The sequence below is a fragment of the Sinocyclocheilus rhinocerous genome, unplaced genomic scaffold (genome assembly GCF_001515625.1).
Source record: "Sinocyclocheilus rhinocerous isolate Xijiao unplaced genomic scaffold, SAMN03320098_v1.1 scaffold2199, whole genome shotgun sequence".
Lineage (NCBI taxonomy): Eukaryota > Metazoa > Chordata > Actinopteri > Cypriniformes > Cyprinidae > Sinocyclocheilus > Sinocyclocheilus rhinocerous.
The window spans coordinates 979,360-1,002,563 of NW_015659020.1; the positions used below are offsets into that span (position 1 = coordinate 979,360).

Sequence of the window (23,204 nt, forward strand, 5' to 3'; positions counted from 1 at the left end):
GTCTGCCTTGGGAAAGCTAGTGTGTCTCCTACATAGTGATAACACTCGTTGCCTTCTCTAGTGCAGCTCAACCAGGTCTCGTCCCATTCGTCGGTATTTGTGATATCACAAATCCTGGAAAATATGCGTTGTAGTCCAAACAAGTCGTTCGTTGTAGTTTTTGAAAAGTGATTTCTGTTAAATAAAATATCTCCTTTTGAAATGGACTTTGAGCTTTGCAACTTTGCAGATCTTTTTTATGCTCAAACAGCAACAATACAGACTAACTAAAGTTGAAAAAGTGAAAAAGCATAATAGGACCCCCCTAAGACCCCCTTTGTGGTCCAGGGTCACATATTGTGTTGGTCCCCCTTTTGCTGCCAAAACAGCCCTGACCCGTCGAGGCATGGACTCCACTAGACTCCTGAAGGTGTGCTGTGGTATCTGGCACCAAGATGTTAGCAGCAGATCCTTTAAAGGGTTAGTTCACCCAAAAATTATAATTCTGTCATTAATTACTCAAAACGTAGCAAGGACATAAAATATCTTAATTTGTGTTCCGAAGATGAACGAAGGTCTCACGTGTTTGGAACGACGTGAGGGTGAGAAATTTTTGGGTGAACTATCCCTTTAAGTCCTGTAAGTTGCAAGGTGGGGCCTCCATGGATCGGACTTGTTTGTTCAGCACATCCCACAGATGCTTGATTGGAGTAAGATCTGGGGAATTTGGAAGCCAAGTCAACACTTCAAACTCGTTGTTGTGCTCCTCAAACCATTCCTGAACAATTTTTGCTTTGTAGCAGGGCACATTATCCTGCTAAAAGAGGCCACAGCCACCATGGAACACTGTTTCCATGAAAGGGTGTACATGGTCTGCAACAATGCTTAGGTAGTGGTACGTGTCGAAGTAACATCCACATGGATGGCAGGTTTCCCAGCAGAACATTGCCCAAAGCATCACACTGCCTCCGCCGGCTTGCCTTCCTTGTATGTTTACCCAGGTAAGCGACGTACACTCCCCTGGCCATCCACGTGATGTAAAAGAAGATGTGATTCATCAGACCAGGCCACCTTCTTCATCATTTGAGCTACAGTAGCTCGTCTGTTGGATCGGACCACATGGGCCAGCCTTCGCTCCCCACGTGCTTCAATGAGCCTTGGCCGCCCATGACCCTGTCGCCGGTTCACCACTGTTCTTTCCTTGGACCACTTTTGATTGATACTGACCACTGCACACCAGGAACACCACACAAGAGCTGCAGTTTTGAAGATGCTCTGACCCAATTCTTATGATTGCCCATTTTACCTGCTTCTAACACATCAACTTTGATGACAAAATGTTCACTTGCTGCCTAATATATCCCACCCACTAACAGGTGTCGTGATGAAGAGATAATCAGTGTTATTCATTTCACTGGTCAGTGGTCATAATTTGATGCCTGATCGGTGTATGTATATATTTTCAAAAGAACAGCATTTATATATAAAATAGAAAATAGAAATATTGTAACAATGTAAAAGTCTTTACTGTAGGAACACATTCACTATTATACACTAAGCATTTTCCCTCAATAAACTCATAATTTGCTTCTTATTGATTGTAAGTAAGGTAGTTGTTGTTGTAGTAGTTGTGTTTAGATTTAAGGGATCTAGATGGTCATGCAGAATAAGGCATTCATATCTGCTTTTAAAGTACTAATAAACAGCCAATATGCTAGTAATATGCACATTAATAAGCAACTAGTTAATATTTAATAGTGTTCCCTAATCTAAAGTGTCCCAAAACTGATAAAACAACACCATAAGTGTCATATAAGTCCATATGACTATATGTATATTTATGAACAATTCTTTTCTTTCTTTTGTCCTGATCTTCTTTAACACACTGAATAAACATACAGCTTACTGGAGAGGAATAATGAATCTGAAATCTTGGAATGTTATGCACAAGCTGTATTAACTACATTTATGATACTTTTTTTTGGTGCTTTTGCATAATACTGTTTCCATGAAAGGGTGTACATGGTCTGCAACAATGCTTAGGTAGTGGTACGTGTCGAAGTAACATCCACATGGATGGCAGGTTTCCCAGCAGAACATTGCCCAAAGCATCACACTGCCTCCGCCGGCTTGCCTTCCTTGTATGTTTACCCAGGTAAGCGACGTACACTCCCCTGGCCATCCACGTGATGTAAAAGAAGATGTGATTCATCAGACCAGGCCACCTTCTTCATCATTTGAGCTACAGTAGCTCGTCTGTTGGATCGGACCACATGGGCCAGCCTTCGCTCCCCACGTGCTTCAATGAGCCTTGGCCGCCCATGACCCTGTCGCCGGTTCACCACTGTTCTTTCCTTGGACCACTTTTGATAGATACTGACCACTGCACACCAGGAACACCACACAAGAGCTGCAGTTTTGAAGATGCTCTGACCCAATTCTTATGATTGCCCATTTTACCTGCTTCTAACACATCAACTTTGATGACAAAATGTTCACTTGCTGCCTAATATATCCCACCCACTAACAGGTGTCGTGATGAAGAGATAATCAGTGTTATTCATTTCACTGGTCAGTGGTCATAATTTTATGCCTGATCGGTGTATGTATATATTTTCAAAAGAACAGCATTTATATATAAAATAGAAAATAGAAATATTGTAACAATGTAAAAGTCTTTACTGTAGGAACACATTCACTATTATACACTAAGCATTTTCCCTCAATAAACTCATAATTTGCTTCTTATTGATTGTAAGTAAGGTAGTTGTTGTTGTAGTAGTTGTGTTTAGATTTAAGGGATCTAGATGGTCATGCAGAATAAGGCATTCATATCTGCTTTTAAAGTACTAATAAACAGCCAATATGCTAGTAATATGCACATTAATAAGCAACTAGTTAATATTTAATAGTGTTCCCTAATCTAAAGTGTCCCAAAACTGATAAAACAACACCATAAGTGTCATATAAGTCCATATGACTATATGTATATTTATGAACAATTCTTTTCTTTCTTTTGTCCTGATCTTCTTTAACACACTGAATAAACATACAGCTTACTGGAGAGGAATAATGAATCTGAAATCTTGGAATGTTATGCACAAGCTGTATTAACTACATTTATGATACTTTTTTTTGGTGCTTTTGCATAATTTTAAAGTTTAAAAACGACCTGAAAAGTATTTAAATCTTCACCTTTTGTGTTAAAATTGTCTCTCTACCTGTGTCTATAAACACTTTTTCTTCTCTGTTTACATTAGGAATTTACCTGTTTGATATGACCTACATTGACTCCGCCTACCCTGCTTCTGACAGCATCATCGAGACTGAGCAAAGAACCAATCAGATGAACAATCTACTGCGCATCATCTCCTATCTACAGGTGTCCTGTAACTACGGTAAGTTGCTTTCAGAAACCATATTCATTTTCAATTGATTATGTACATGTATATGTACATTTTCATGTTAATGTTCAGATCTCGTTAAAAGAAAAAAGGAAATCTAAATTATAAAACTGCACACAGTGTATTGATGTGAGAATTTACGCCCCGCAGATCATTTAGTCATGTTACCACACGTGCAGAAGTATTTGATGTCAGTGCGCTACATCGAGGAGCTCCAAAAGTTTGTGGAGGATGACAATTACACGTAAGTTACCCAAACACATTGCAATGCTCAGTAGCCTTTATTTAGCTGAACTGATTGTTTTGGGTGATTTTAGCTTTGTGTTCTGCCCTGCAATTTATTGCACTTCATAAACGTCTATGCCAGCTTTCACTTTAAACTGCCCACATCTGTAAGACCCCTGTAAATCGAGACCCTCCCTGGTTTTAACACTTCATTTTGCACAGCTGCCTATACTATTTATTAAAACATGTGCTGTCTGTGGACTTTATGTCTTCTTGGTTTGGCTGCATGGCCCACCGGCCAACCAAACACCCAATTTACCGGAGACAGCTGCACCAACTTGGCATGACTTTATGCTACAATATAATCCCTATTTCCTTTACCTCAGGCTTCATAAACATGTGAAGCCCATAATGTATTTTCCTAGTACAGTCTTATATAATATGGTTTTCTAAAAAATTGTGCTATGTGGTGTGGTATGACAAATGAATGTTATGAATGAGATTTCGAAAACAGTATCATTTTTGGAAATGTTACATGCTGCACATGTTATGTATTATGCATACATGTGGCTTTCTGCCTCTACAAAGACAAGCCTAGCATTGATGTTTTCATCATTATTAAATGAGTTTTCCCTGTTTCCTCCGGAGCTTTTTTCACTCCTACTGTGTGGTCCTGTTTGTCTGTCTCACAGAAAGGGCAGGTGGTTTTATTGCGGTCCAATTTCTTGCCGTCTAGACACTTATGAACGCAACATCAGGAATTGCAAAACTCTGGATCCCCATGTTTCCACTGTTTCCATGTGGAAATGTCAAAGTTAATTTTCAGTTAGGTGGCTCTTTCAAGTGGTGTGTTGAAGTGTTGAAGACATTCATAAGATATTTTATAATCTTTTTTTATTTATAATTGTTTAATAATTATAATTTTATAAAAATGCATTAAAAAAAAATTTGAACCTACAGTAATTTAAACTGCTGTTTTGGCACCAAGTGTTGGTTTGTAATTACTGACAAATGTATGTTTTCCCTAAATTAGGTTTATATATGCATATTGTACAATAACTTGTACAATATACATATCGAATGGTTAAGCTTCCCGTGTGTCACAAGCTTTTATGCTTTTATATCAAATGATCAAAGTATTATTTGAATAGTTGGATACATTCAAGAAGGTCATGACCTCTGAAATGTAACGGGCCAAAATCACCATTTTAAGGGTCAATGCAGATATCTTATCTTATTTTTTCAATGTCACGTGAAAGGAAAAAATTTACCACTTTTGTGACAAGTGCGATATTTTTATTCTAATCTGATTTATGCAGACAGATAAAAGACTGGAACTCAGTAGAGACGGTGATATATATCAAGATCTTTAGTTGTTTCATTTTAGAAAAGCTGGATTATTTTGCCTTGGTGTAATTTTCCTCACTGAATCATTTCTGACTGGCGACAGTAATGAGTTAAAGCTGTTGCTCTGGTAATGCTTTCAAACACGTCCCCATATGAGAAAATAAAGAAAGGCACCTTTTTGGCAAAGTGACATAATTCACACATCTTTTCCATGCTTCGTTAAAAAATTACTCGCCTGGCTTACTTCAGTATCAGGTGAAACTTCTCAAGTGAAACTAGGCCATGCAGAGATAAACGTTTACATGGAGTCTGTACCATAATGAAAAACATGTCACGAAGATGTAGTGCATATCAAGGGGAAGCTATTCGGTCATGGTGTAAATAAAGATGTTTGTAATAATTTTTCTTAAATCTTTATCTGGTTCTTGAACTTCAGTTGTTTTAATATAGTGTGTCTAGTTAAAAGATCACTAAAATAAAGTATTGTACAAAAGACAACCCAACAAAGTTGCTATTTATGAAAGTGTATTTATTGTACCATATTATTAAGTGCTCATATTTAGACATTCAGACAGTGACTGAGCTCCATGTGAAATTGTCCATGTGAATTGACAACACCAAAGGATACATGGCCGCCAGAGGAGGATGGGTTTGGTGGAATGGATGGGACTGCAGTATAATGGTTGTGTTTGGGGGAATGACATAATTGTCTGGCAGTCTGTGGGGTTGGAAAACCTCAGCGATCCTGGGTCACAGTCTTAAAATCCTTAGCCCATGCTTACAGCATGTCCTGCCATCTGGCACCGCTGTTACAGAGAGCTCTGTGGAGCTGGGCTAGAATAGAGAGGTCGTTTTCAGAAAACAGGGCCAGTTGTGCCTAATATTTTGTTGCTTTTTTTATTTAGGGCTGTCAGTTTAACGCGTTAATTAATTAGTTATGAAAAGTAACATGATTCAAATATTTTAATGCAGTTAATGCACTGACCCCACCCACAGACCAGTACGTCATCTTACATTTCATACAGATGACTGTTGACAAATATGATGCAGGGCAAAATCTCCATAAATGCAGTTATGGCCTAAAATTCAAGATATTGTGGCAAAAAATGCCCATGAGTTTTTGTCTCATATTTATATCATATGATAAGCAATATCACATGAGCAGCGAGAGCAATATCACACGAGTGCAAATGTGATTTTATACAACAGTTCAGTAAATAAGTTAATATTGTGTTACATTTTAAACACAAATTTGTAATATCTACTTGATACATTCTCATTTAACACAATAATGGCTTTAAATGATCTTTTGTGGGTAATTTCACAGCCAAATTTAATTTGTGATTCATTAGATTAATTAATTGACACATCATGTAATTAATTAGATAAAAAATTTGAATCAACTGACAGCCCTACTTTTTTTTTTATCATTTCTTTCAAAAACACTTCTGAACGGTGGGTCTGAGAGGTAAAAATATGATGCGTACCAGGGCCTTATCCACCAGCAAATACTTGTGTGGCATGTTATGACTAAATGTTTATATGTATGTATTCATTTATTTTCTATTAGTCAAAGAATCCTAAAAATATGTCAAAAAATATTAAGAAGCACAACTGTTTTCAACATTGATTATTATGAGAAATATTTCAAATATATTTCATCAGTATTTTAGAATAATTTCTGGAAATGTTGAAAATTCAGCTTTGCCATCACAGGGATAAATTACATTTTAAAATATATTACAATAGAAAAAATTATTTCACAATATTGCAGTTTTCCTGTATTTCTGATACACACACTCTCATCATACATGCAAGATTTGTCAAGCATGGGGAAAACAAATAGAACAATTTAATACCTGAATGAATTTTTGCCTTGATGAATTTGCTCACGTATGTGTTACTTTGTTACTTTGTCTTTAACAAAAATTGTAAAATGTCAAATTGAAATATGTTGCAATCGAAATTTGCTTTGCTTGAGAAAACTTGAAAATATACAGTTTCATTTGATTCATAGTACATTTAAAGTAATGTTAATATTAGCCAGCTGGTGAACTCATTCTCTAAAATCACTTGGGTAGGCAGAGCATTCGCGGCTATATGGACTACGCACCCTAATATTTGTGCACACACACACATTACCCAGATTTAAAATGTTTTGGGGAATATTAAGGGGTGAAGCTCAGTGCAAAATGGAAAATCACAGCCTAACTAGCAAATGCTAACCTTAACTAGCTTAGCCAGCTTTCACGACCCTACGTCATTTTACAGTTATTGTTTTTGTGCTTCGTTCCAAAAACTATACTCTTTCTGTAAAAAAAAAAAATCAGTATTATCTTTTCCCATAATAGTGTCCTTTTCAAACACAATTATTCAACTCTATGTATAAGCATAATGATGAATAATGATACAGATGAATACTGTGACTGTGAGAGAAACTTACTAAGTTTAAACTAGGGATGCACCGATACCACTTTTTCCAGTACTCACCCGATACCGATACTTTTATTTTTGGTACTTGCCGATACCGAGTACCGATACCAATATTTTTATTGCATTTGTACATTTTTTAAATATTGGGTACAGAAACCAAGAGGGTATGCATAATGTGAGTTGGTTAACTTAATTTATCAAATAGATACAGTCAAACCAAAATTTATTCAGACACCTTCAACATTTCTCACATTATCACAGTTTATTCGCTATAGTTTAGAAAATGGTAATAAAATATAACAAGAACTCAGAGTTACACGCGCTTTGCTGTAATAATGCAGGGAACCACTCGTTATAAATCTCCTAACTGTGATATTTTCAGAAATAGAAGTCGCGTTTTTTCATCTGAAACGTGCTGCGATTTATATTCCAAAGCCACTCATATAATGCAGAAACACTCAAGCAAGCAAAACACGCGCAACGCGTGCAGGTATTTGTACTGCTGCAGAATAGTACAGCCTAGCGCATTTCACACAAGCTGCTAGATTCACTTTCGGTAAGTTTGAAAATAAATTATGTTTATAGTGAATGCCCCTATGAATGGTTTTATTTTAACGATTTCGTTTTAATCCAAATGATGTGTGCTAAGTGAGTGAACAAGATCACACAACAGAAGTGCACGCGCGCTCTCTCTCTCTCTCTCTCTCTCTCTCTCTCCCTCTCCCTACCGTTAAGTAACTTGTGCATTGCTTTACTTACTTGTTTCCGACCGAACTACAAACTTTCCAGTGATGTCTGTGAGAAAGATATATTCACTGGACAAGCTCGCGCATCTGCGCCGCCGCGCGCTCAATCCACTCAGCATGCTTTGTTTATCAGCTCGCGCACATCAGCTATACAGACGTTAATACTGAATGTTTAACATTATATTCATTGCATACATATACTTCGTAGTAGACATCCTTAACTCCATTCTGCTGTCTGTTGTTCTGTTGTTGGTGTTTCTTTGTCTGAATATGGCGCTTATCACATGCTGTGTGGTATCGGCGTTTGGTATTGGGGCATTTTAACGAGTACGAGTACGAGTACAGGAGACCAGTATCGGGCCCGATACCGATACCAGTATCGGTACCAGTATCGGTATCGGTGCATCCCTAGTTTAAACCATGTTGTCAAATATTATTTTATTGACTATAACCCTGTCACAACTCTTTTGTACAGACTATCATTGAAGATTGAGCCTGGGAACAGCTCACCTCGTCTGGTATCCTCCAAAGAAGACCTTGGAGGTAAAGTCTTTATCCCTTCATCCTTTCAGTTTACTTTTCTCAAAAACTCCTCCTGGAAGTGGTTAACTCTGCTCTTTTTTTTCCTGAGTTTTGATTACCAGTGGAAAAATGGAGGATCATCAGTAATTCAGCTAAAGTACCTCAGCTATACCTGACTGGGGAGGTGCTGCATGGACTGCATTATGTCTGGAAGTCGTTGATGGTTAGAGAGATTCTGCAGATGTGAAAGTTGGAGGGGCAATGAAAGAGTGAGATCCATGTAAACTAGCATTTTCAGGGTGATGTAGATCAGTCCCTCGGACGCTTGTTTAAACAGAGTGACTTTTCTTCAATTATTCCATGAGCTTATTCTTCTCAGTCTGGCAGATAAAAACCACCTGCTGTCAGTAGAGTGGCTCTGGAGGAGCCGTCTTTCTGGATCATTGTGGTCTTTGGTAACTTTCAGAAAGACCTTTGAAGGTTAAAGTTAACTGTTGACTTAAAATGCATAAGCTTAAGTCGTCTTCTCACAAACATTGAAGTTTGTGGCCATGGTTCTTTCAAAGTTTACATAAACATCCAAAATATACAAAACACAAATTGTGTGTAAAAATGCATTGTGGAGTGAGTAAAATATATCTGTGCCTGGAAAATAAAAATTTTTACTACTTTAAAAACAAGTTATTATTTTATTACTGAAACTTGGTTCATTTGTGCAGTAAATTTAAAATAAATAATAAATGTCCTAGCTAACCTTAACAAGAATGGCACGTTTTAACATCCATTGTGCAAGAGTAGTTTTCAGTTTTATGCACTAATGACAGAAATGTGGCTTATGGGTGAACGCCAGAGCTGTATAGAGTAGAAACAGGTTTTAAAAGTGTGTTTGGTCCTTGTACCTCAAGACAAGCATCTGAGGTTAATGGAGAGTTTGAATGAGATCATGGTGTATGTCAGTTCCTCTCATAAGATGCAGAGCAATTAGGATGTTTCCTATTTCTGACTATCAGATGGTGGAGTGGGAAATTGAACTGCACTATGCATTTTATGGTTGTAACAGCTGTGGCAGAACTGGACAAACACATGGAGACATCTAGGTGGAAATTGGTTATGGAAAGAATCTGATTTGTTTGTACTACTGCAGTTTTTATATGTAAGTTGTACGATGACATCATTGGTCTTTCTCATAGACTCAGAAAGCATTGTGAAAATGAATGTATATTATTTTTTTTATTTTTTGGGGGGTAACATTTTAGTATAGGGACCGATTCTCACTATTAACTAGTTGCTTATTAGCATGCCTATTATTAACATATTGCCTGTTTATTAGTACTTATAAAGCACATTATTAATCCTACCCAATACCTAAACCTAACAACTACCTTACTAACTTTTAATAAGAAGCAAATTATGAGTTTATTGAGGCAAAATTGAATCTTAAAATAAAGATTCATCGGAAGCTTCATTGGAAGCTTATTTTAATTGAATCTTAAAATAAAGTGTGACCATTTAAAAAATAAATAAATAAATAAATAAAAAATCTGGGATGTCAAGTTTAATTCATTGTGATTTGATTTACATAAAATCCTCCTTCACTTCATTTTTTTGTTACAGTATGATGTGACAGTGTCTCTAAAACTAAGCATGTAATTTAAGATACTCTTTGGGAGACATTTTTATTCTAATATTGACAATATTATATTTTACTTTATTTTACTATTTGTGATCCTGGACCACAAAACCAGTCATAAGGGACACTTTTTTGAAACTGATATTTATACATCATCTGAAAGCTGAAATAAGCTTTCCATTGATGTATGGTTTGTTCGGATAGGACAATATTTGGCCGAGATAACTATTTGAAAATCTGCAATCTGAGGGTGCAAAAAAATCAAAATATTGAGAAAATCGCCTTTAAAGCTGTCCAAATGAAGTCCTTAGCAATGCATATTACTAATCAAAGTAATTGTTGGCTATTGCTACACATATACCCATGCTACTTATGACTGGTTTTGTGGTCCAGGGTCACATTTTATTTCATAATTCCAAGTTCCAACATTATATATTGTGTGTACTAAAACCATGTGAAACAGATCATCAGATGATTATTTATTAATTCATGCATTACATTTATGCATTTTTGATCATATATCTTAGCTAAATTTAATAAGGCGAAATGTAGAGTCAGCTGATCATAAAATAGCCCCTAACAGGGTAATCAGGACCCCATCCCAGTAAAATCAATTAATCACATACTATAATTGCTAATACTTGAAAAATTAATTTGAGATATCACCCACTTAGATTACATTTGGTCTGATTATGCAGATCACTTAATTTCATTTCACATTCATTTGAATACTAATGACAAATTGATAAAATATAAAAATTGGATTAAAATAGAATATTTTGAGGGTGCCAGAGTAATCATATCCATCATATAAATTTAATTATGATTTTCTGTTAATAAACATTGCACTCTTGCTGTTGAATGTGTAAACATCCTTTGGTACTGTATATTTCATAGGATATTCATGCTGGTATTCATTTCTATTGACACTCTTGTAAATACTACTCTGTTGGGCACTAAACTAGATGTTTTCTTGGCCCAGATATCTAGTGTTTTAAAGGCCTCTAATGTTGCGATATTTACAGGCATTAGAGCTAGTCACTTCCGATTGTTAGTTGGGAACAGGGGCGGATCTACCGGGGTGGCACGGGGTGGCAACTGCCACCCTAAGAAAAAGCCCACCTGCCACCCCAGAATTATCACAGAATAAAATATAAATGTATGCAGTGTTTCATGTGCTACTTTTCAGCCGCGGCGATGACAGAGTACGCAAAATAATGGCAAAAAACACGTCTTTCAATAAACTGTGCACGATGGTTGCACGCGCACGCAGCGTGCCAGTGTAGTCGGCTTCATTAACAAATGACACTTTTGAACCGGAGTCAAAACCACAAAGCGTGGCCCAGTTCACTACTAATGAATTGTTTATACATTTGTTCGTGAATCAGATAATTACTGCTTCTCAGCTAACTCAGAAGTCCTCTGAGAAATCTAATCCCGTCCTGATGTGTCTGAGATGCATCGCGTAATTGTTTGGTGATCCGATTCTCCGACCGCTCGCTCCACTTTCATCATGGATATAAGCCGTAACAATAACATGAAATCAATAAGATGCCGATCACGGAAACTAATAGCAGAATTAGGAAAGAATCTAGTCGTATTGCAGTTTTCTCGATTGTTAATATAACAAATTTCCAAAGGGTGCCGCGACTAAAGAAAGGTTGGGAAACACTGATTTAGAAGATGAAAACCAAACAAAGTTAAGTCTGACACAGAGAAAGGGACCGATGGCCGGCCAGCTGGGGTTCGTCTTTATTTAAATTTATGTGTGTGTACTTGTAACATGTTTGGTTGGTAAAATAGATGTTGTAAATTCAAATCAGAGCGTCTTCCGTGTCTGGAATGGATGTATTCTTGAGTCTATAAATGTAACAATAATATAATAAGATAACCTTGTTTGAAATGGGTTTGGCTAAAAGAAAATTTTGGTTTCGTCTATACTACTAGGTACTTATACTATATTGACTGGGTTAAATAGAATTGCATTTCTAAAAAGAGACTAAAATACAATTTTCATTGACTAAAACTAGACTAAATGTCATCAGTTTTCGTCGACTAAAACTAGACTAAATGTCATCAGTTTTCGTCGACTAAAACTAGACTAAATGTCATCAGTTTTCGTCGACTAAAACTAGACTAAAATGCTCAGACTTTTAGTTGACTAAAACTTGACTAGACTAAAAAGAGTATGAACATGACTAAAACTAATAAAAACTAAAATGACAGTTTCACACAAAGACTAGACTAAAACTAAAATTAAAACAGGCAGCCAAAAACAACACTATGTGAATGTTGTACAGTCTTGCTCGAGACTAAAAAATGAGTTGAAAGTGTACCGAGCTGCGAAAGAGACATTGTTTCTCAAGCGCTTTCCGAGAGCGCTACTTGAGACGGAGTGAAACACGGACAAATGCGTTTCCCCACTCCACCGCCCAGTTTTGCGTAGGGCCCCCAGAAGTATAGGATCGGCACTGGCTGAGTCAATCATGATCTACAGGGGTTTTATACTTACACATACAGTATAATTACAGTTCAGTACCAGTACATTAGATAATGGAAATGTAACTATTCTATACAGTAAACTGTAGCATGTTGTACACCTTCAAACGTGTGACTGTCAAATTTTGTTTGTAACCGTTTTTTATGTGTACTGCATTTTTGCAGAACTGAGAAATGACTGCCTAGAGATATAGCTAGTCTTGTGTCAGGAGACCAAGAAACTGCTATAGTACTGTATACTGTAATAAAATTTGGCAGAATGTGCAGAGGATGCTAAATTTACTTTTTTATTTTTTTACTGTACTGTATTGTGGTGTATACCAAGTTCATACAATTATTTGGTATTTGAACTTTTCTAGTGCTTTTCATTTACTGCAAGATTACTTTACAGTAGTAAAAATGAAAACTATTTTTCCCCAAAAGTTCATTGCTGAATTATACATCTGTATCTGTAATTTAATTTATGTATACTGTAATAGACATTGAGCTGCAAAAATAATTCCTGAATCCTAGTAAGAGGTTTTTTTTTGTTAGAGTGTTATTGATCTTAGTGTGCACTGGGCAGGAAAGTCATCTGTGTATTTGAATTGTGTGTAAGCATTTACAGTTTTTTTTCAACACAGTTTCTGAAACCTGACACCAGAACCACACATCAAATCTGCAAAACCATACAATAATTTTTGGCCTTTGACTCAGTTTTCAATTTCATAAAACACTTTTTGCAAAACACAACACAAGAATGACAAAATAACCTTATATAATTCATAATATACATGGTTGAGTACATTATGCACTCATACACTATGTACTTATGCACTGTTTATAGTGCGTCATTTGGGACGCAGCTTTTGTTTGGCCTTCCAAAAGAGGACGATATCCGTTTCATCATGCCTGGAGCTGATCCGTGCTGTTTTCGCTGAGGAAATAAATCAACTTTGCGCTGTGGATCGCCGGATCGACTTTCACCGTGGACGAAGCGGAGTCCAGCCCGGGGTCGTCACATGTGGTTGCCGCAAGCCCGCCGGCCGTTCCTCACTCAAGCCCGCCGGCCGCCGCTCACTCTAGCCCGCCGTGTGTGACGCATTTTATGGAGGACTGTTTCCTGAACCTGCAGAGTAGCCTATAATGCGTCTGTGGCACAAAGGCTGTTTCTATAAAGTGGGGCAGTTCCAACTTTGCAAGGACAGTCTGGCATAATGTGTTTTTTTAACCTTAAACCACATAAACACATTTCATTACACCAAATACACGACATAATGTTCTTTTTAGCAACGTCATATGACCCCTTTAATATTATGGAAAATGTGTTTGCAAATGTTTGAGATGTGTTTGTGATATTTTGAATGCAGTGCTTCATTTTGCAAGAGATGTGAGGCATTTTGCATTTTGTGTGTGCAATTCTTGGATTTGTGTGTAAAGTTTTGAAAAAGGAGGCAAAGTTTTGAAAATGTGTGTAAGCAGTTGAAAAAAACTGGTAGAAAAACTAATAACTAGATTGAAAAGTTTGAAAGACAAATTTATGCTGGTTTGTCTTAACCTTCTTTGGTGATACAAGCTCAGAAACATTTATAACCTTTTGGAAGTTTTTTATATTGTGTATTGACTTGGTGCCATGATGGATATTGAAATGTTGTTATTTATTTTTCATTTTAAACAGTAGCCTATAGATGATTACTTAATGGTAATACAATATTCGTGAACACAACTGTATGTCAGACCATAAATCCCCAAAAACTATGCATGGGGGCTTGCTTTGGTGTTGCCACCCCTCATAGACCCCATGCCACCGCTTTGCCACCCTAAATATTATTTTCTAGATCCGCCCCTGGTTGGGAACAAAGTCTGGTTTCATTTAGGTAAGGGCTCTTCTTACCCATTATGAGACTTATTAACCTACTATAAAAGACAGTGGGGAATGTCATAATTAACATACTCCTAATAATAATCCAAAGCCATTTCCAGCATTGCCACACATCCCCCTCTGGTTTGACTTTACAGTGGAAAAGGCCTATAAACATGACTGCAGGGAACATTTTCACTGGCTGTCCACTTATTTTTTGCTACTTTGGAGTGGTATTCTTGTTTACCAGGCCGGTAATACTGTGGCTGGGTTGAGAAATGAGCCATCCTCTTTGACACAAAGCCTAACTTTCTGCTGTGGAACTATGGGACTGTTTTCAAATGTTAGCCTTCTGAGAGCCATAATTATCCACATGCAGCTTTAATAGGTGCTAGTAAGCATTTTATGGTTGTTAGTTTTGAATAGCACAGGAATGGGCTTTACGAATGCAGCTTCGGTCTACATATAACTTTTTCAATAAGCAAGGAGATCTATGACAATTAGTATGTGAGTTTATGTACCATATTTACTTGGAGGTGTAAGTGTTGTCATAAGTGTGTGTGTGTGTGTGTGTGTGTGTGTGTGTACAGGACCCTCAGAAGAGTCTGTCTCAGTGAGGTATAACCGACGACCAACCTGTCCTGATACATCAGTGGTTGCCCACCTTCCAACACCACCTCCTGCCCGACACAGGAAGAGCCACAGTCTGGGGAACAAGTAGGTATCACACTACATTATGAGAAAAGTTCACCCCTCACAACACATATGACAAGTGTGAAAAAGTACACTTTAGCATACGTTTAAAAAGAGTGTTTATTTCAAAAATAGTATACATGTAATATACATAAGTGTGAACTGAACAGACACTGAATTGTATATTAATAGCAATGAAGTGAAAATGTATGTATTATAGTTTAAATTTATGTTAAATGCAATTAGCTGAATTGTAGTGTGCTTTATTGACCCACTTAAGTAGGGCCTACAGTAAGTACTTTTTTTATATATTTTCATAATTATTTCACTTATCTTTTGAAACATGGTTAAAGGGATAGTTCACCCAAGAATGAAAATTCTGTCATCATTTACTCGTCCTCAGGCTATTTCAAACCTGTATGAATATCTTTCTTCTGCTGAACACAAAAGAAAATATTTTGAAGAATGTAACCAAACAGTTGCTGGTCCCCATTGACTTCTATAGTATGTTTGTCCATACTCTGGAAGTCAATGGGGACCAGCAACTGTTTGGAGACCAACATTCTTCAAAATATCTTTTTTTATGATCTACAGAAGAAAAACTCATACAGGTTTGGAACAACTTGAGGGTGAATAAATGACTTAAGCCATTTTAAATATATTTGTAATTACACAGTTGTAATAATGATGTTGCAATTTAGTGCTTTTAAAATATATTAACTTCAAATGTAATATCAAACATGTGCTTTAGTATGCTAGTCAACACATTTAGTCTTTAGGTACTCGTAAGAGGCCTTTTATTTCATTAATATTATATTATCTGCAAGTAGAAATATACTTTCAACATCTGAAGTATACTACAAGTACATATTCAATACAACTAAGTGCACTTCTTTTTTACAAGGGAACACGGTGCCTAATCTGACTGATTGTCTTTGTGTTTCAATTCTGTCATCTCTTCTCAGTATGATGTGCCAGTTTGGTGTGGTGGAGAGTAAAAGTGCGACATTCCCTGCAAAAGAAAAGGCTCGACACCTACTGGACGACAGCTTCTTAGAGTCTCACAGTCCTGTCAGAAACCACACACACGATTCAGTATTTACCAACGGCATCTCACTTGGTACTACAGTTTATTCCTCTTGTACACACCCTCATATCTCAGTCTTTGTCCCACTAACACAAGATTAATGTGTTAGGATATCTGCATCCTAATTTAAAGGTGTTCTCTTTTACCACCATAAAATATGACTGCTGTGTTGAAACTGTGTTTGCATTTATGATTTTTCACCACTACATGACAGTAGTGTTCAAGCTTTTGTTATTAGAGTGGGTTATTGTCTTTCACAAACACCACATTGATTTTTTTCAAAATAGACTTGACATCTTCACCATGGAATATTTCTGCCACCACCTTTCATTCATTTATTTTAAGAGAAAGAAAATGATTTTGTTTTGTCCTGACCTTCATATTTTTTTGGTCTGTCTGCAGGCAGTAGAGAGAGCTCTTTTAGTGATGAATTATCAAGTACAGTTGAGAGGTAAGGCAAATTATACATCATGATTATAAATTAGAATAGAAAATTAATTGCATTTATTATATTTCTGTTTAGTTTTTTTCTGAATTCAGGTCTATATTTATATATACACATTCTTAAATCACAACACATTAACAACATTTGCAGTTCTAACTCTGTTCAGAATCTCAGCTGTTAACATGTTTCTTATTTATTTGTGACGCTTTTGTTTTCTTAAAACAAATGAAAAACACATTCCTCTTCCTGACCACTTTCAGAGGACGTATGTACGCGACACTTGGTCCAAATTGGCGAGTCCCAATCTGTAACTCTCCCAGAAGTAGAGGTTATATTTATAGGTAGGAATATAGCTGTTACCTGTGTCCCTAAAAACTGAAGTTAATGCTGTTGTCTTTCTTAAACAATTATTTTAATCTTCTTATCTTTGTTTCCTTCTTGATTTACTGTACATATCCTCATCACATACTTGAGTTGTTCTGCTGCAGGACATATTGATCTCAGTGTTTTATATGACCTGAGGGAAAAAATGATTTTCTTGCTTCCCCAGTACCCCAGGGGCAGTTTCCAGCTATGAATGCAGTTCTCTGAGCAGTATAACCATTGAAGGGCCCCTGCGAAGAAAGACACTGATGAAGGAGGGTAAAAAACCCACTGTAAGTGTGCAGTCAAATTTACCTGTAAAATTTTAAATGTTAAACATGAGCCAGTATTTTTACCCTGTAGCCCACTTATGATCAATAGGTTAACTTGGATGAATTTATTAGATTAGATATGGCTTTGATGCGTTTGTACATCACTAATTTATATAAAGTTAAGATTATTGTCAGTAGAAACATGAAATGTATTGTAGACTTTATCTAGATATGTTTGTGGTTTGAGGATTTTACCTACTACTCTTTGACCTTATCAGACATGCAGGTTTGATAAGTAACTTATCAAAACAAGTTTATAAAGTTTGCTTAGTTAAGTGACAACTTAATTATGACTTGCCTCTCGTGTGCAGAAGTGAAAGACCTTGCTCAAATGACTTTTATAATTACATGAAATGTTTTCCAACCATGATTGACCTTACCAAACGTATGAAGAAATATTTTAAAATCTTGGCATGGAATCATATACAAGCAATCAAGTATAATTACAGTGTTTGGTAACATCTCTGACTCACTCTGCCTTGCAAGTTCCAAGAATCTCACAGAATACCATCCTACAAATAGGCATATACAATACAGTGTTGCACACTGGTACATCTTCAGTTACAGAATATCCTTAGGATAGAATGTCCTGCCATTTGTCTGGTTTTTCTATGTGCCAGAATGCTGGACACTTATGAGTTAAATATTAAAGATGTGGTGACTATGCCAAATCTCAAAAATTTTGATAGAATGAGGAAAAAACAAAAAGGGTGTATTTTGTCGACAAGCCAAGGCACGAGTACTTGCAAAGTACACAACTTAATACTTTGATTCAGCAAGGTTACAATAAATTTATCAAAAGTGACACTACAGAGTTTTCCGTTGTAAGAAAATATTTATATTTCAAATAAATGCTGTTGTTTTAAAAGTTCTGTTTAAAGAATGCTGAAAAGATGTATCACGGTTTCCACAAAAATATTAAGCAACACAACTGAACAGGCTAGAACTAAAGTAGGGGTGCTAATGAGGGACAGACAGGTGAGGAGAATCAACTAATTAGGAGGACACAGGTGAACTGACTAACATAATTAAACACAGGGAAAAACTGGGTCACGGAACACATGAGGAATGAAAACGCAACAAAAGTTCATGAAAACTAAAAAGAACAGAATATATAAGTGTGACATGAAAGGGGATCTATTATGCCCCTTTTTTACAAGATGTAAAATAAGTCTCTGATGTCCCTAGAGTGTGTACGTGAAGTTTTAGCTCAAAATACCCCACAGATCATTTTTATAGCTTGTTTAAGTTGCCACTTTTAGGGTATGAGCCAAAACGCGCTGTTTTTGTCTTTGCCCTTTTAAATGCAAATGAGCTGGTGCTCCCAGCCCCCTTTTCAGAAGAGGCGGAGCTTTAAAAGGTAATACCCCTGCCAGCACACCGGCAAACTGAAACTGTCAGAAACTCTCAAGCGATCGACTCACATTGCATTCATATGCTTTTTTTAACTACCGCATTCCTATTTACGATCATTCTGGTAGCACGTGAAAGCAGCATCAGTGAAAACAGGCAGAGACGATGGTAGCTTTAGCAACCATTAGCCTTACAGAGTGCCAAGAAGCTCTTTCAGAAAGGCAATTTGAAAACAAAATATAAAGCGCATACTTTGTCTGGATCTGACGTTCGCACACAAAGCGTTGGTATTGATTCCACTTTCAGAATCAGACTTTGTGAAAATCCAGCATTTGTGAGGCAGTCCGGTGTAAAATGATTGGCATGACTTTATCGATTTTTTTCGGTACATTTCCTTCGAAAATGAAACTTAACCACTAGGGCTGGGTATCGATTCAGATGTTCCAATTCGATTCGATCTGGTGGTGTTGACGTCGGGAACGCACCTGTATCCGCCATTTTAAGCAATGAATGAATGACGGACTCTCCGTTGTAACATCGCGCAAGGCAAATAAGGGGGTGACATCTAGTGGATTAGACTAGTAATAAGATTAACGTAAATCTTATGTCCAATGTTTGCGGAAATAAATATTGAAAAAAATTGATTCGTGGCCTTTGAGAATCGATATTGAATCGACCACATTTTAAAAAACGATATATCGAAAAATCTATTTTTTTTTGCCCAGCCCTATTAACCACAGTGTCCTTAGAGGCTCAGATGGAGGGAGTCTGTGGGGACTCCTATGTTCATTGGTGCATCGCAAAACACAACACTGGTAATGTCTCTTTGGCGCTGACATTTGGTGCATTCCAAACGGGATATATCGCCCTCCGAAGGGCACTTCGGTCGTTCCAAACCGAAGTGCTCAAAACTGGCCACTTCAAAGGACCCTTCGGAATGAAGGATTTCGAAGGGTACAACTGATGGACACTTCAGGCTCCCATGATCCTTTGCGCAGATTCTTTACATGATGACGACAACTCCGTGTGGGCATGTGATGATGACGCAGAAGGGCACTTCAAGAAACAGTTGTTTGGTCCTCTACACCCTTCAACCCTTCGAAGCTCTCACTCCGGAGGGTAAACCCTTTGAAGGGATTAGGGCATAGGGATGAGCCCTTCCGAATGGAACGCAGGGGTTGTGTATCTCCAGTAATGGCAGACTGCTGCTTCTCACTCAGGACTGTGTCTATGCTAATAGGTCAGAGAGTGTCACAAATGGGCGGGGCTTTTTTCCCTATGGTGACGTGCACCTAGGGAGAAATCTGGAATGGCTTGTTCTGAGAGACAGTTATTGGGATTATAAAAAAAAATGAGTGAGTGGATTTTTACCATAACAGGCTAGTTGTTTTCACACACTGCAGCCACACAACGTGTTCAATCACCTTATAAAAGTGATTTTTGCATTTTTGCATTATAGGTCCCCTTTAACATTGACAATAGAATACTATAGAATGTTGTTTGGTTTTAATAGTAAAATATCACCTTCTGTTTTTTTCTTATCAGTGCATCAGTTATGTGGCTTACATGCTGTTAAATCCATTATAAATTGCAGAATCCATGTCTTTACTGTGTAAATGTTTAAACTAAATATGTAATCAATCATGAAATATTTTATTTTGCACATCCAAAACCATTTGTAGTGTCTTGGCCAGGTCTTCATTGTTGGAGGTCTAAATGTCAGTGTGACTGCCCCAGTTGATAGTTAATAATAAAGAAATAAAGATGGATATACAGTACATAAAATAGTCATGTCTGTTTGAGTTTTTAGAGAAGAGCACTTAGTCTGTCTCTTAAGCTGATTTGCACTTTTATTTTCTTCATGTCAGCTCTCATCCTGGAAGCGCTACTGGATTGTCTTATCTGGCTCCATTCTCATCTATTTTGGTTCTAAAGCTCTAAGAGCAAATGAGCGAAGACATGTGAGTGATTAAATATTCTCTCAATTCAATGTGAAAACACTTTTTTTTTTTTTTTACTTATGAAGTGCCATCTAAGCTATTAGTCAGACTTTAACTGGTCGAATAATAAAAATAAAAAGTAAAAAAAAATAAAAATCTAATTCAGTTCAGCTTTAAGAACTTATCGTTTAGATTATTTATGCTAAGGGAAATTCCAGTACTCTTTTGAATTCAAGCTTAAATGAAGTTTACTTGGCTTAACCTCCTTGTAATTGTGCCTTTTTGTCTTAAGTATAAATCCAGGCCATGTAAAAAGATCACGCTCACAGGTTGGATGGTGGTTCTGCCAGAAAACCCTGATCATCCAAATATTTTCCAGCTTACTGATCCTGAAAGAGGTACTGTTTTTCATCTGTCTACAACTCATGCATGAACATATAATGTATGTGACTTAAAATATAATTCTTCACAAACATAAACTGTTTCACACTGTGATAAAATAGCTACAAAACAATGTTTATGGCTATTTTTCATTCATTTGATGCATACGACATACAAATGTTTGACATAAAAATGCTTTTGTGCTTTCTACTTTATATTTCGATTCAAAACAAACATTCGTTTCGCAATCAGAAAAGCTTGCTTTAATTGTGTGGCATTTTAAAACTCTCACCGACTGTCACTGAAATGTCATGCCACTTCCCAGATTGAAGGTGTGAATCAGAAACTTTTGGAGTACTTTCACTTAGTATAGCATTGTAAGCGGCAGGCAGGTGACGGATAAATTCTTCAATTTGGTGGTTTCAGAAATGAAAGAAAACTGGAACATTGTGAAAGATCATCTAAAAGAGATCATGATGCTCTTTTTTTTTTTTTTGTGTTTTCTGTTTTGTCGTTGAACGTATTTGCCTTTTAAATGTAGAGAAAAAAGTTCTGTAATATCCTGATGAGGTTCCAGGAAATAGTTTGAATCAAACAGCATTATCTTGATGTGTGAGCACTGGCTTCATGTAGACCTTGATATGTATACAAATGATCTTCTACTGAAAGATGACAAAGTCCAGATGGTTTGTTTAAACATGAAAATATTTGACATAAAAAATGAATCATTGCTACATAGATTTGATTCAGCAAATTACTTTATGGCTTTATAAATGGCAGATTTGCAATGTCACCCATACAAGTTCAATTGTTTTAATCTGTGGTTCAGGTAATGTTTACAAGTTCCAGACTGGATCACGTTTCTCTGCGATTATCTGGTACAGACATTTAGCCGAGGCGTGCAGGAGTATAAGACCACAGGTAAGTGTATCGTGATTCGTGACACAAAATTTCTCATGTAAAATAAATATGTGTAATTAACCGGTATATGCAAGAATGTCACATTGTTTTCCACAGATACCAGCAAACCTCATGTCCTTTGAATAGCTGCTTTTTGGGAAGTGGAATACAGATGAAGAGAATAAACCTCATGGAGAAAGACATTGCAGAAGAGTTTATGCGAGGGGGCAGCATGTTGGACCTAACATAGTTGGAAATGTGGCAGCTGTATCTGTTGAAAAAGTCCAAAATTCTTTCAGACATTGTTGACACAGCTGTACTGAGAGAGGATGGTCTTGTGTCTTCAGTTTAGTGGTAACACTTTACAATAAGGTTCAATTTGTTAACATGATATAAAGGAATAGTTCGCTCAAACATGAAAATATACCCACCCTCAGGCCATCCAAGATGTACAGTAGACGAGTTTGTTTCTTCATCAGAACAGATTTGGTAAAATTAGCATCACATCACTTGCTCAGCAATGCATCCTCTGTAATGAATGGGTGCCGCTTCTGGCCAAAATACCAGTTCATAATCCATAATAACACTTCCTTCAGTGAAAAAGTCCTTCCCATGTTTAGAACTGTAAACAGCGCTTGATCTAAGCGTAGTTCTCTTCTGATTCAGAATTTTTCACTGGAAAAAGCAATATCATGGATAGAGGACTCATATTTTAGCTGGAAGCAAGTTTGAAGTTGGCTGGAAGATAATGATAATGAATTCATTATTGCATTGCGGCCATTTTTATAGCATTTATCCATCTAAGTTAATGTTTGTTTATAAATATACTACTGTTAATCCTATCCATATTTTTTCATAATACATTCAAGTTAATTTATACAATCATATATAACTGATGTTAACAAATTGAAACCGTATTGTTAGTTTTACCTGACAAACCTAAAGGTACATGTGAAATATCTTGTAAATGACATGTATAAAATAACATTGTCCAATAGATGTCTTCATGTGATTAAGTGCCAAAATTATGACCTTTGTATTATTAAATCTCCTAGAATTATGTTCAATTCATGTTAGATGTTAGA

At 36.6% G+C, this 23,204-nt stretch overlaps 1 protein-coding gene across 1 annotated transcript in view; it reads left to right on the forward strand.

The window, feature by feature from the left end:
• Positions 1 to 22,527, forward strand: part of LOC107723240 (ras-specific guanine nucleotide-releasing factor RalGPS1-like) — a 120,754-nt gene extending 98,227 nt beyond the window's left edge. Inside the window, exons 10-21 of the mRNA XM_016531802.1 lie at positions 3,240 to 3,377; positions 3,534 to 3,627; positions 8,610 to 8,677; positions 15,216 to 15,342; positions 16,284 to 16,438; positions 16,808 to 16,856; positions 17,111 to 17,191; positions 17,401 to 17,506; positions 20,767 to 20,859; positions 21,131 to 21,236; positions 22,049 to 22,140; positions 22,237 to 22,527. Coding sequence (XP_016387288.1) covers positions 3,240 to 3,377; positions 3,534 to 3,627; positions 8,610 to 8,677; positions 15,216 to 15,342; positions 16,284 to 16,438; positions 16,808 to 16,856; positions 17,111 to 17,191; positions 17,401 to 17,506; positions 20,767 to 20,859; positions 21,131 to 21,236; positions 22,049 to 22,140; positions 22,237 to 22,266 — 1,139 coding nt within the window. The 3' untranslated portion in view covers positions 22,267 to 22,527. The remainder of the gene's footprint in view (positions 1 to 3,239; positions 3,378 to 3,533; positions 3,628 to 8,609; positions 8,678 to 15,215; positions 15,343 to 16,283; positions 16,439 to 16,807; positions 16,857 to 17,110; positions 17,192 to 17,400; positions 17,507 to 20,766; positions 20,860 to 21,130; positions 21,237 to 22,048; positions 22,141 to 22,236) is intronic.
• The last annotated feature ends 677 nt before the right edge of the window (positions 22,528 to 23,204 follow it).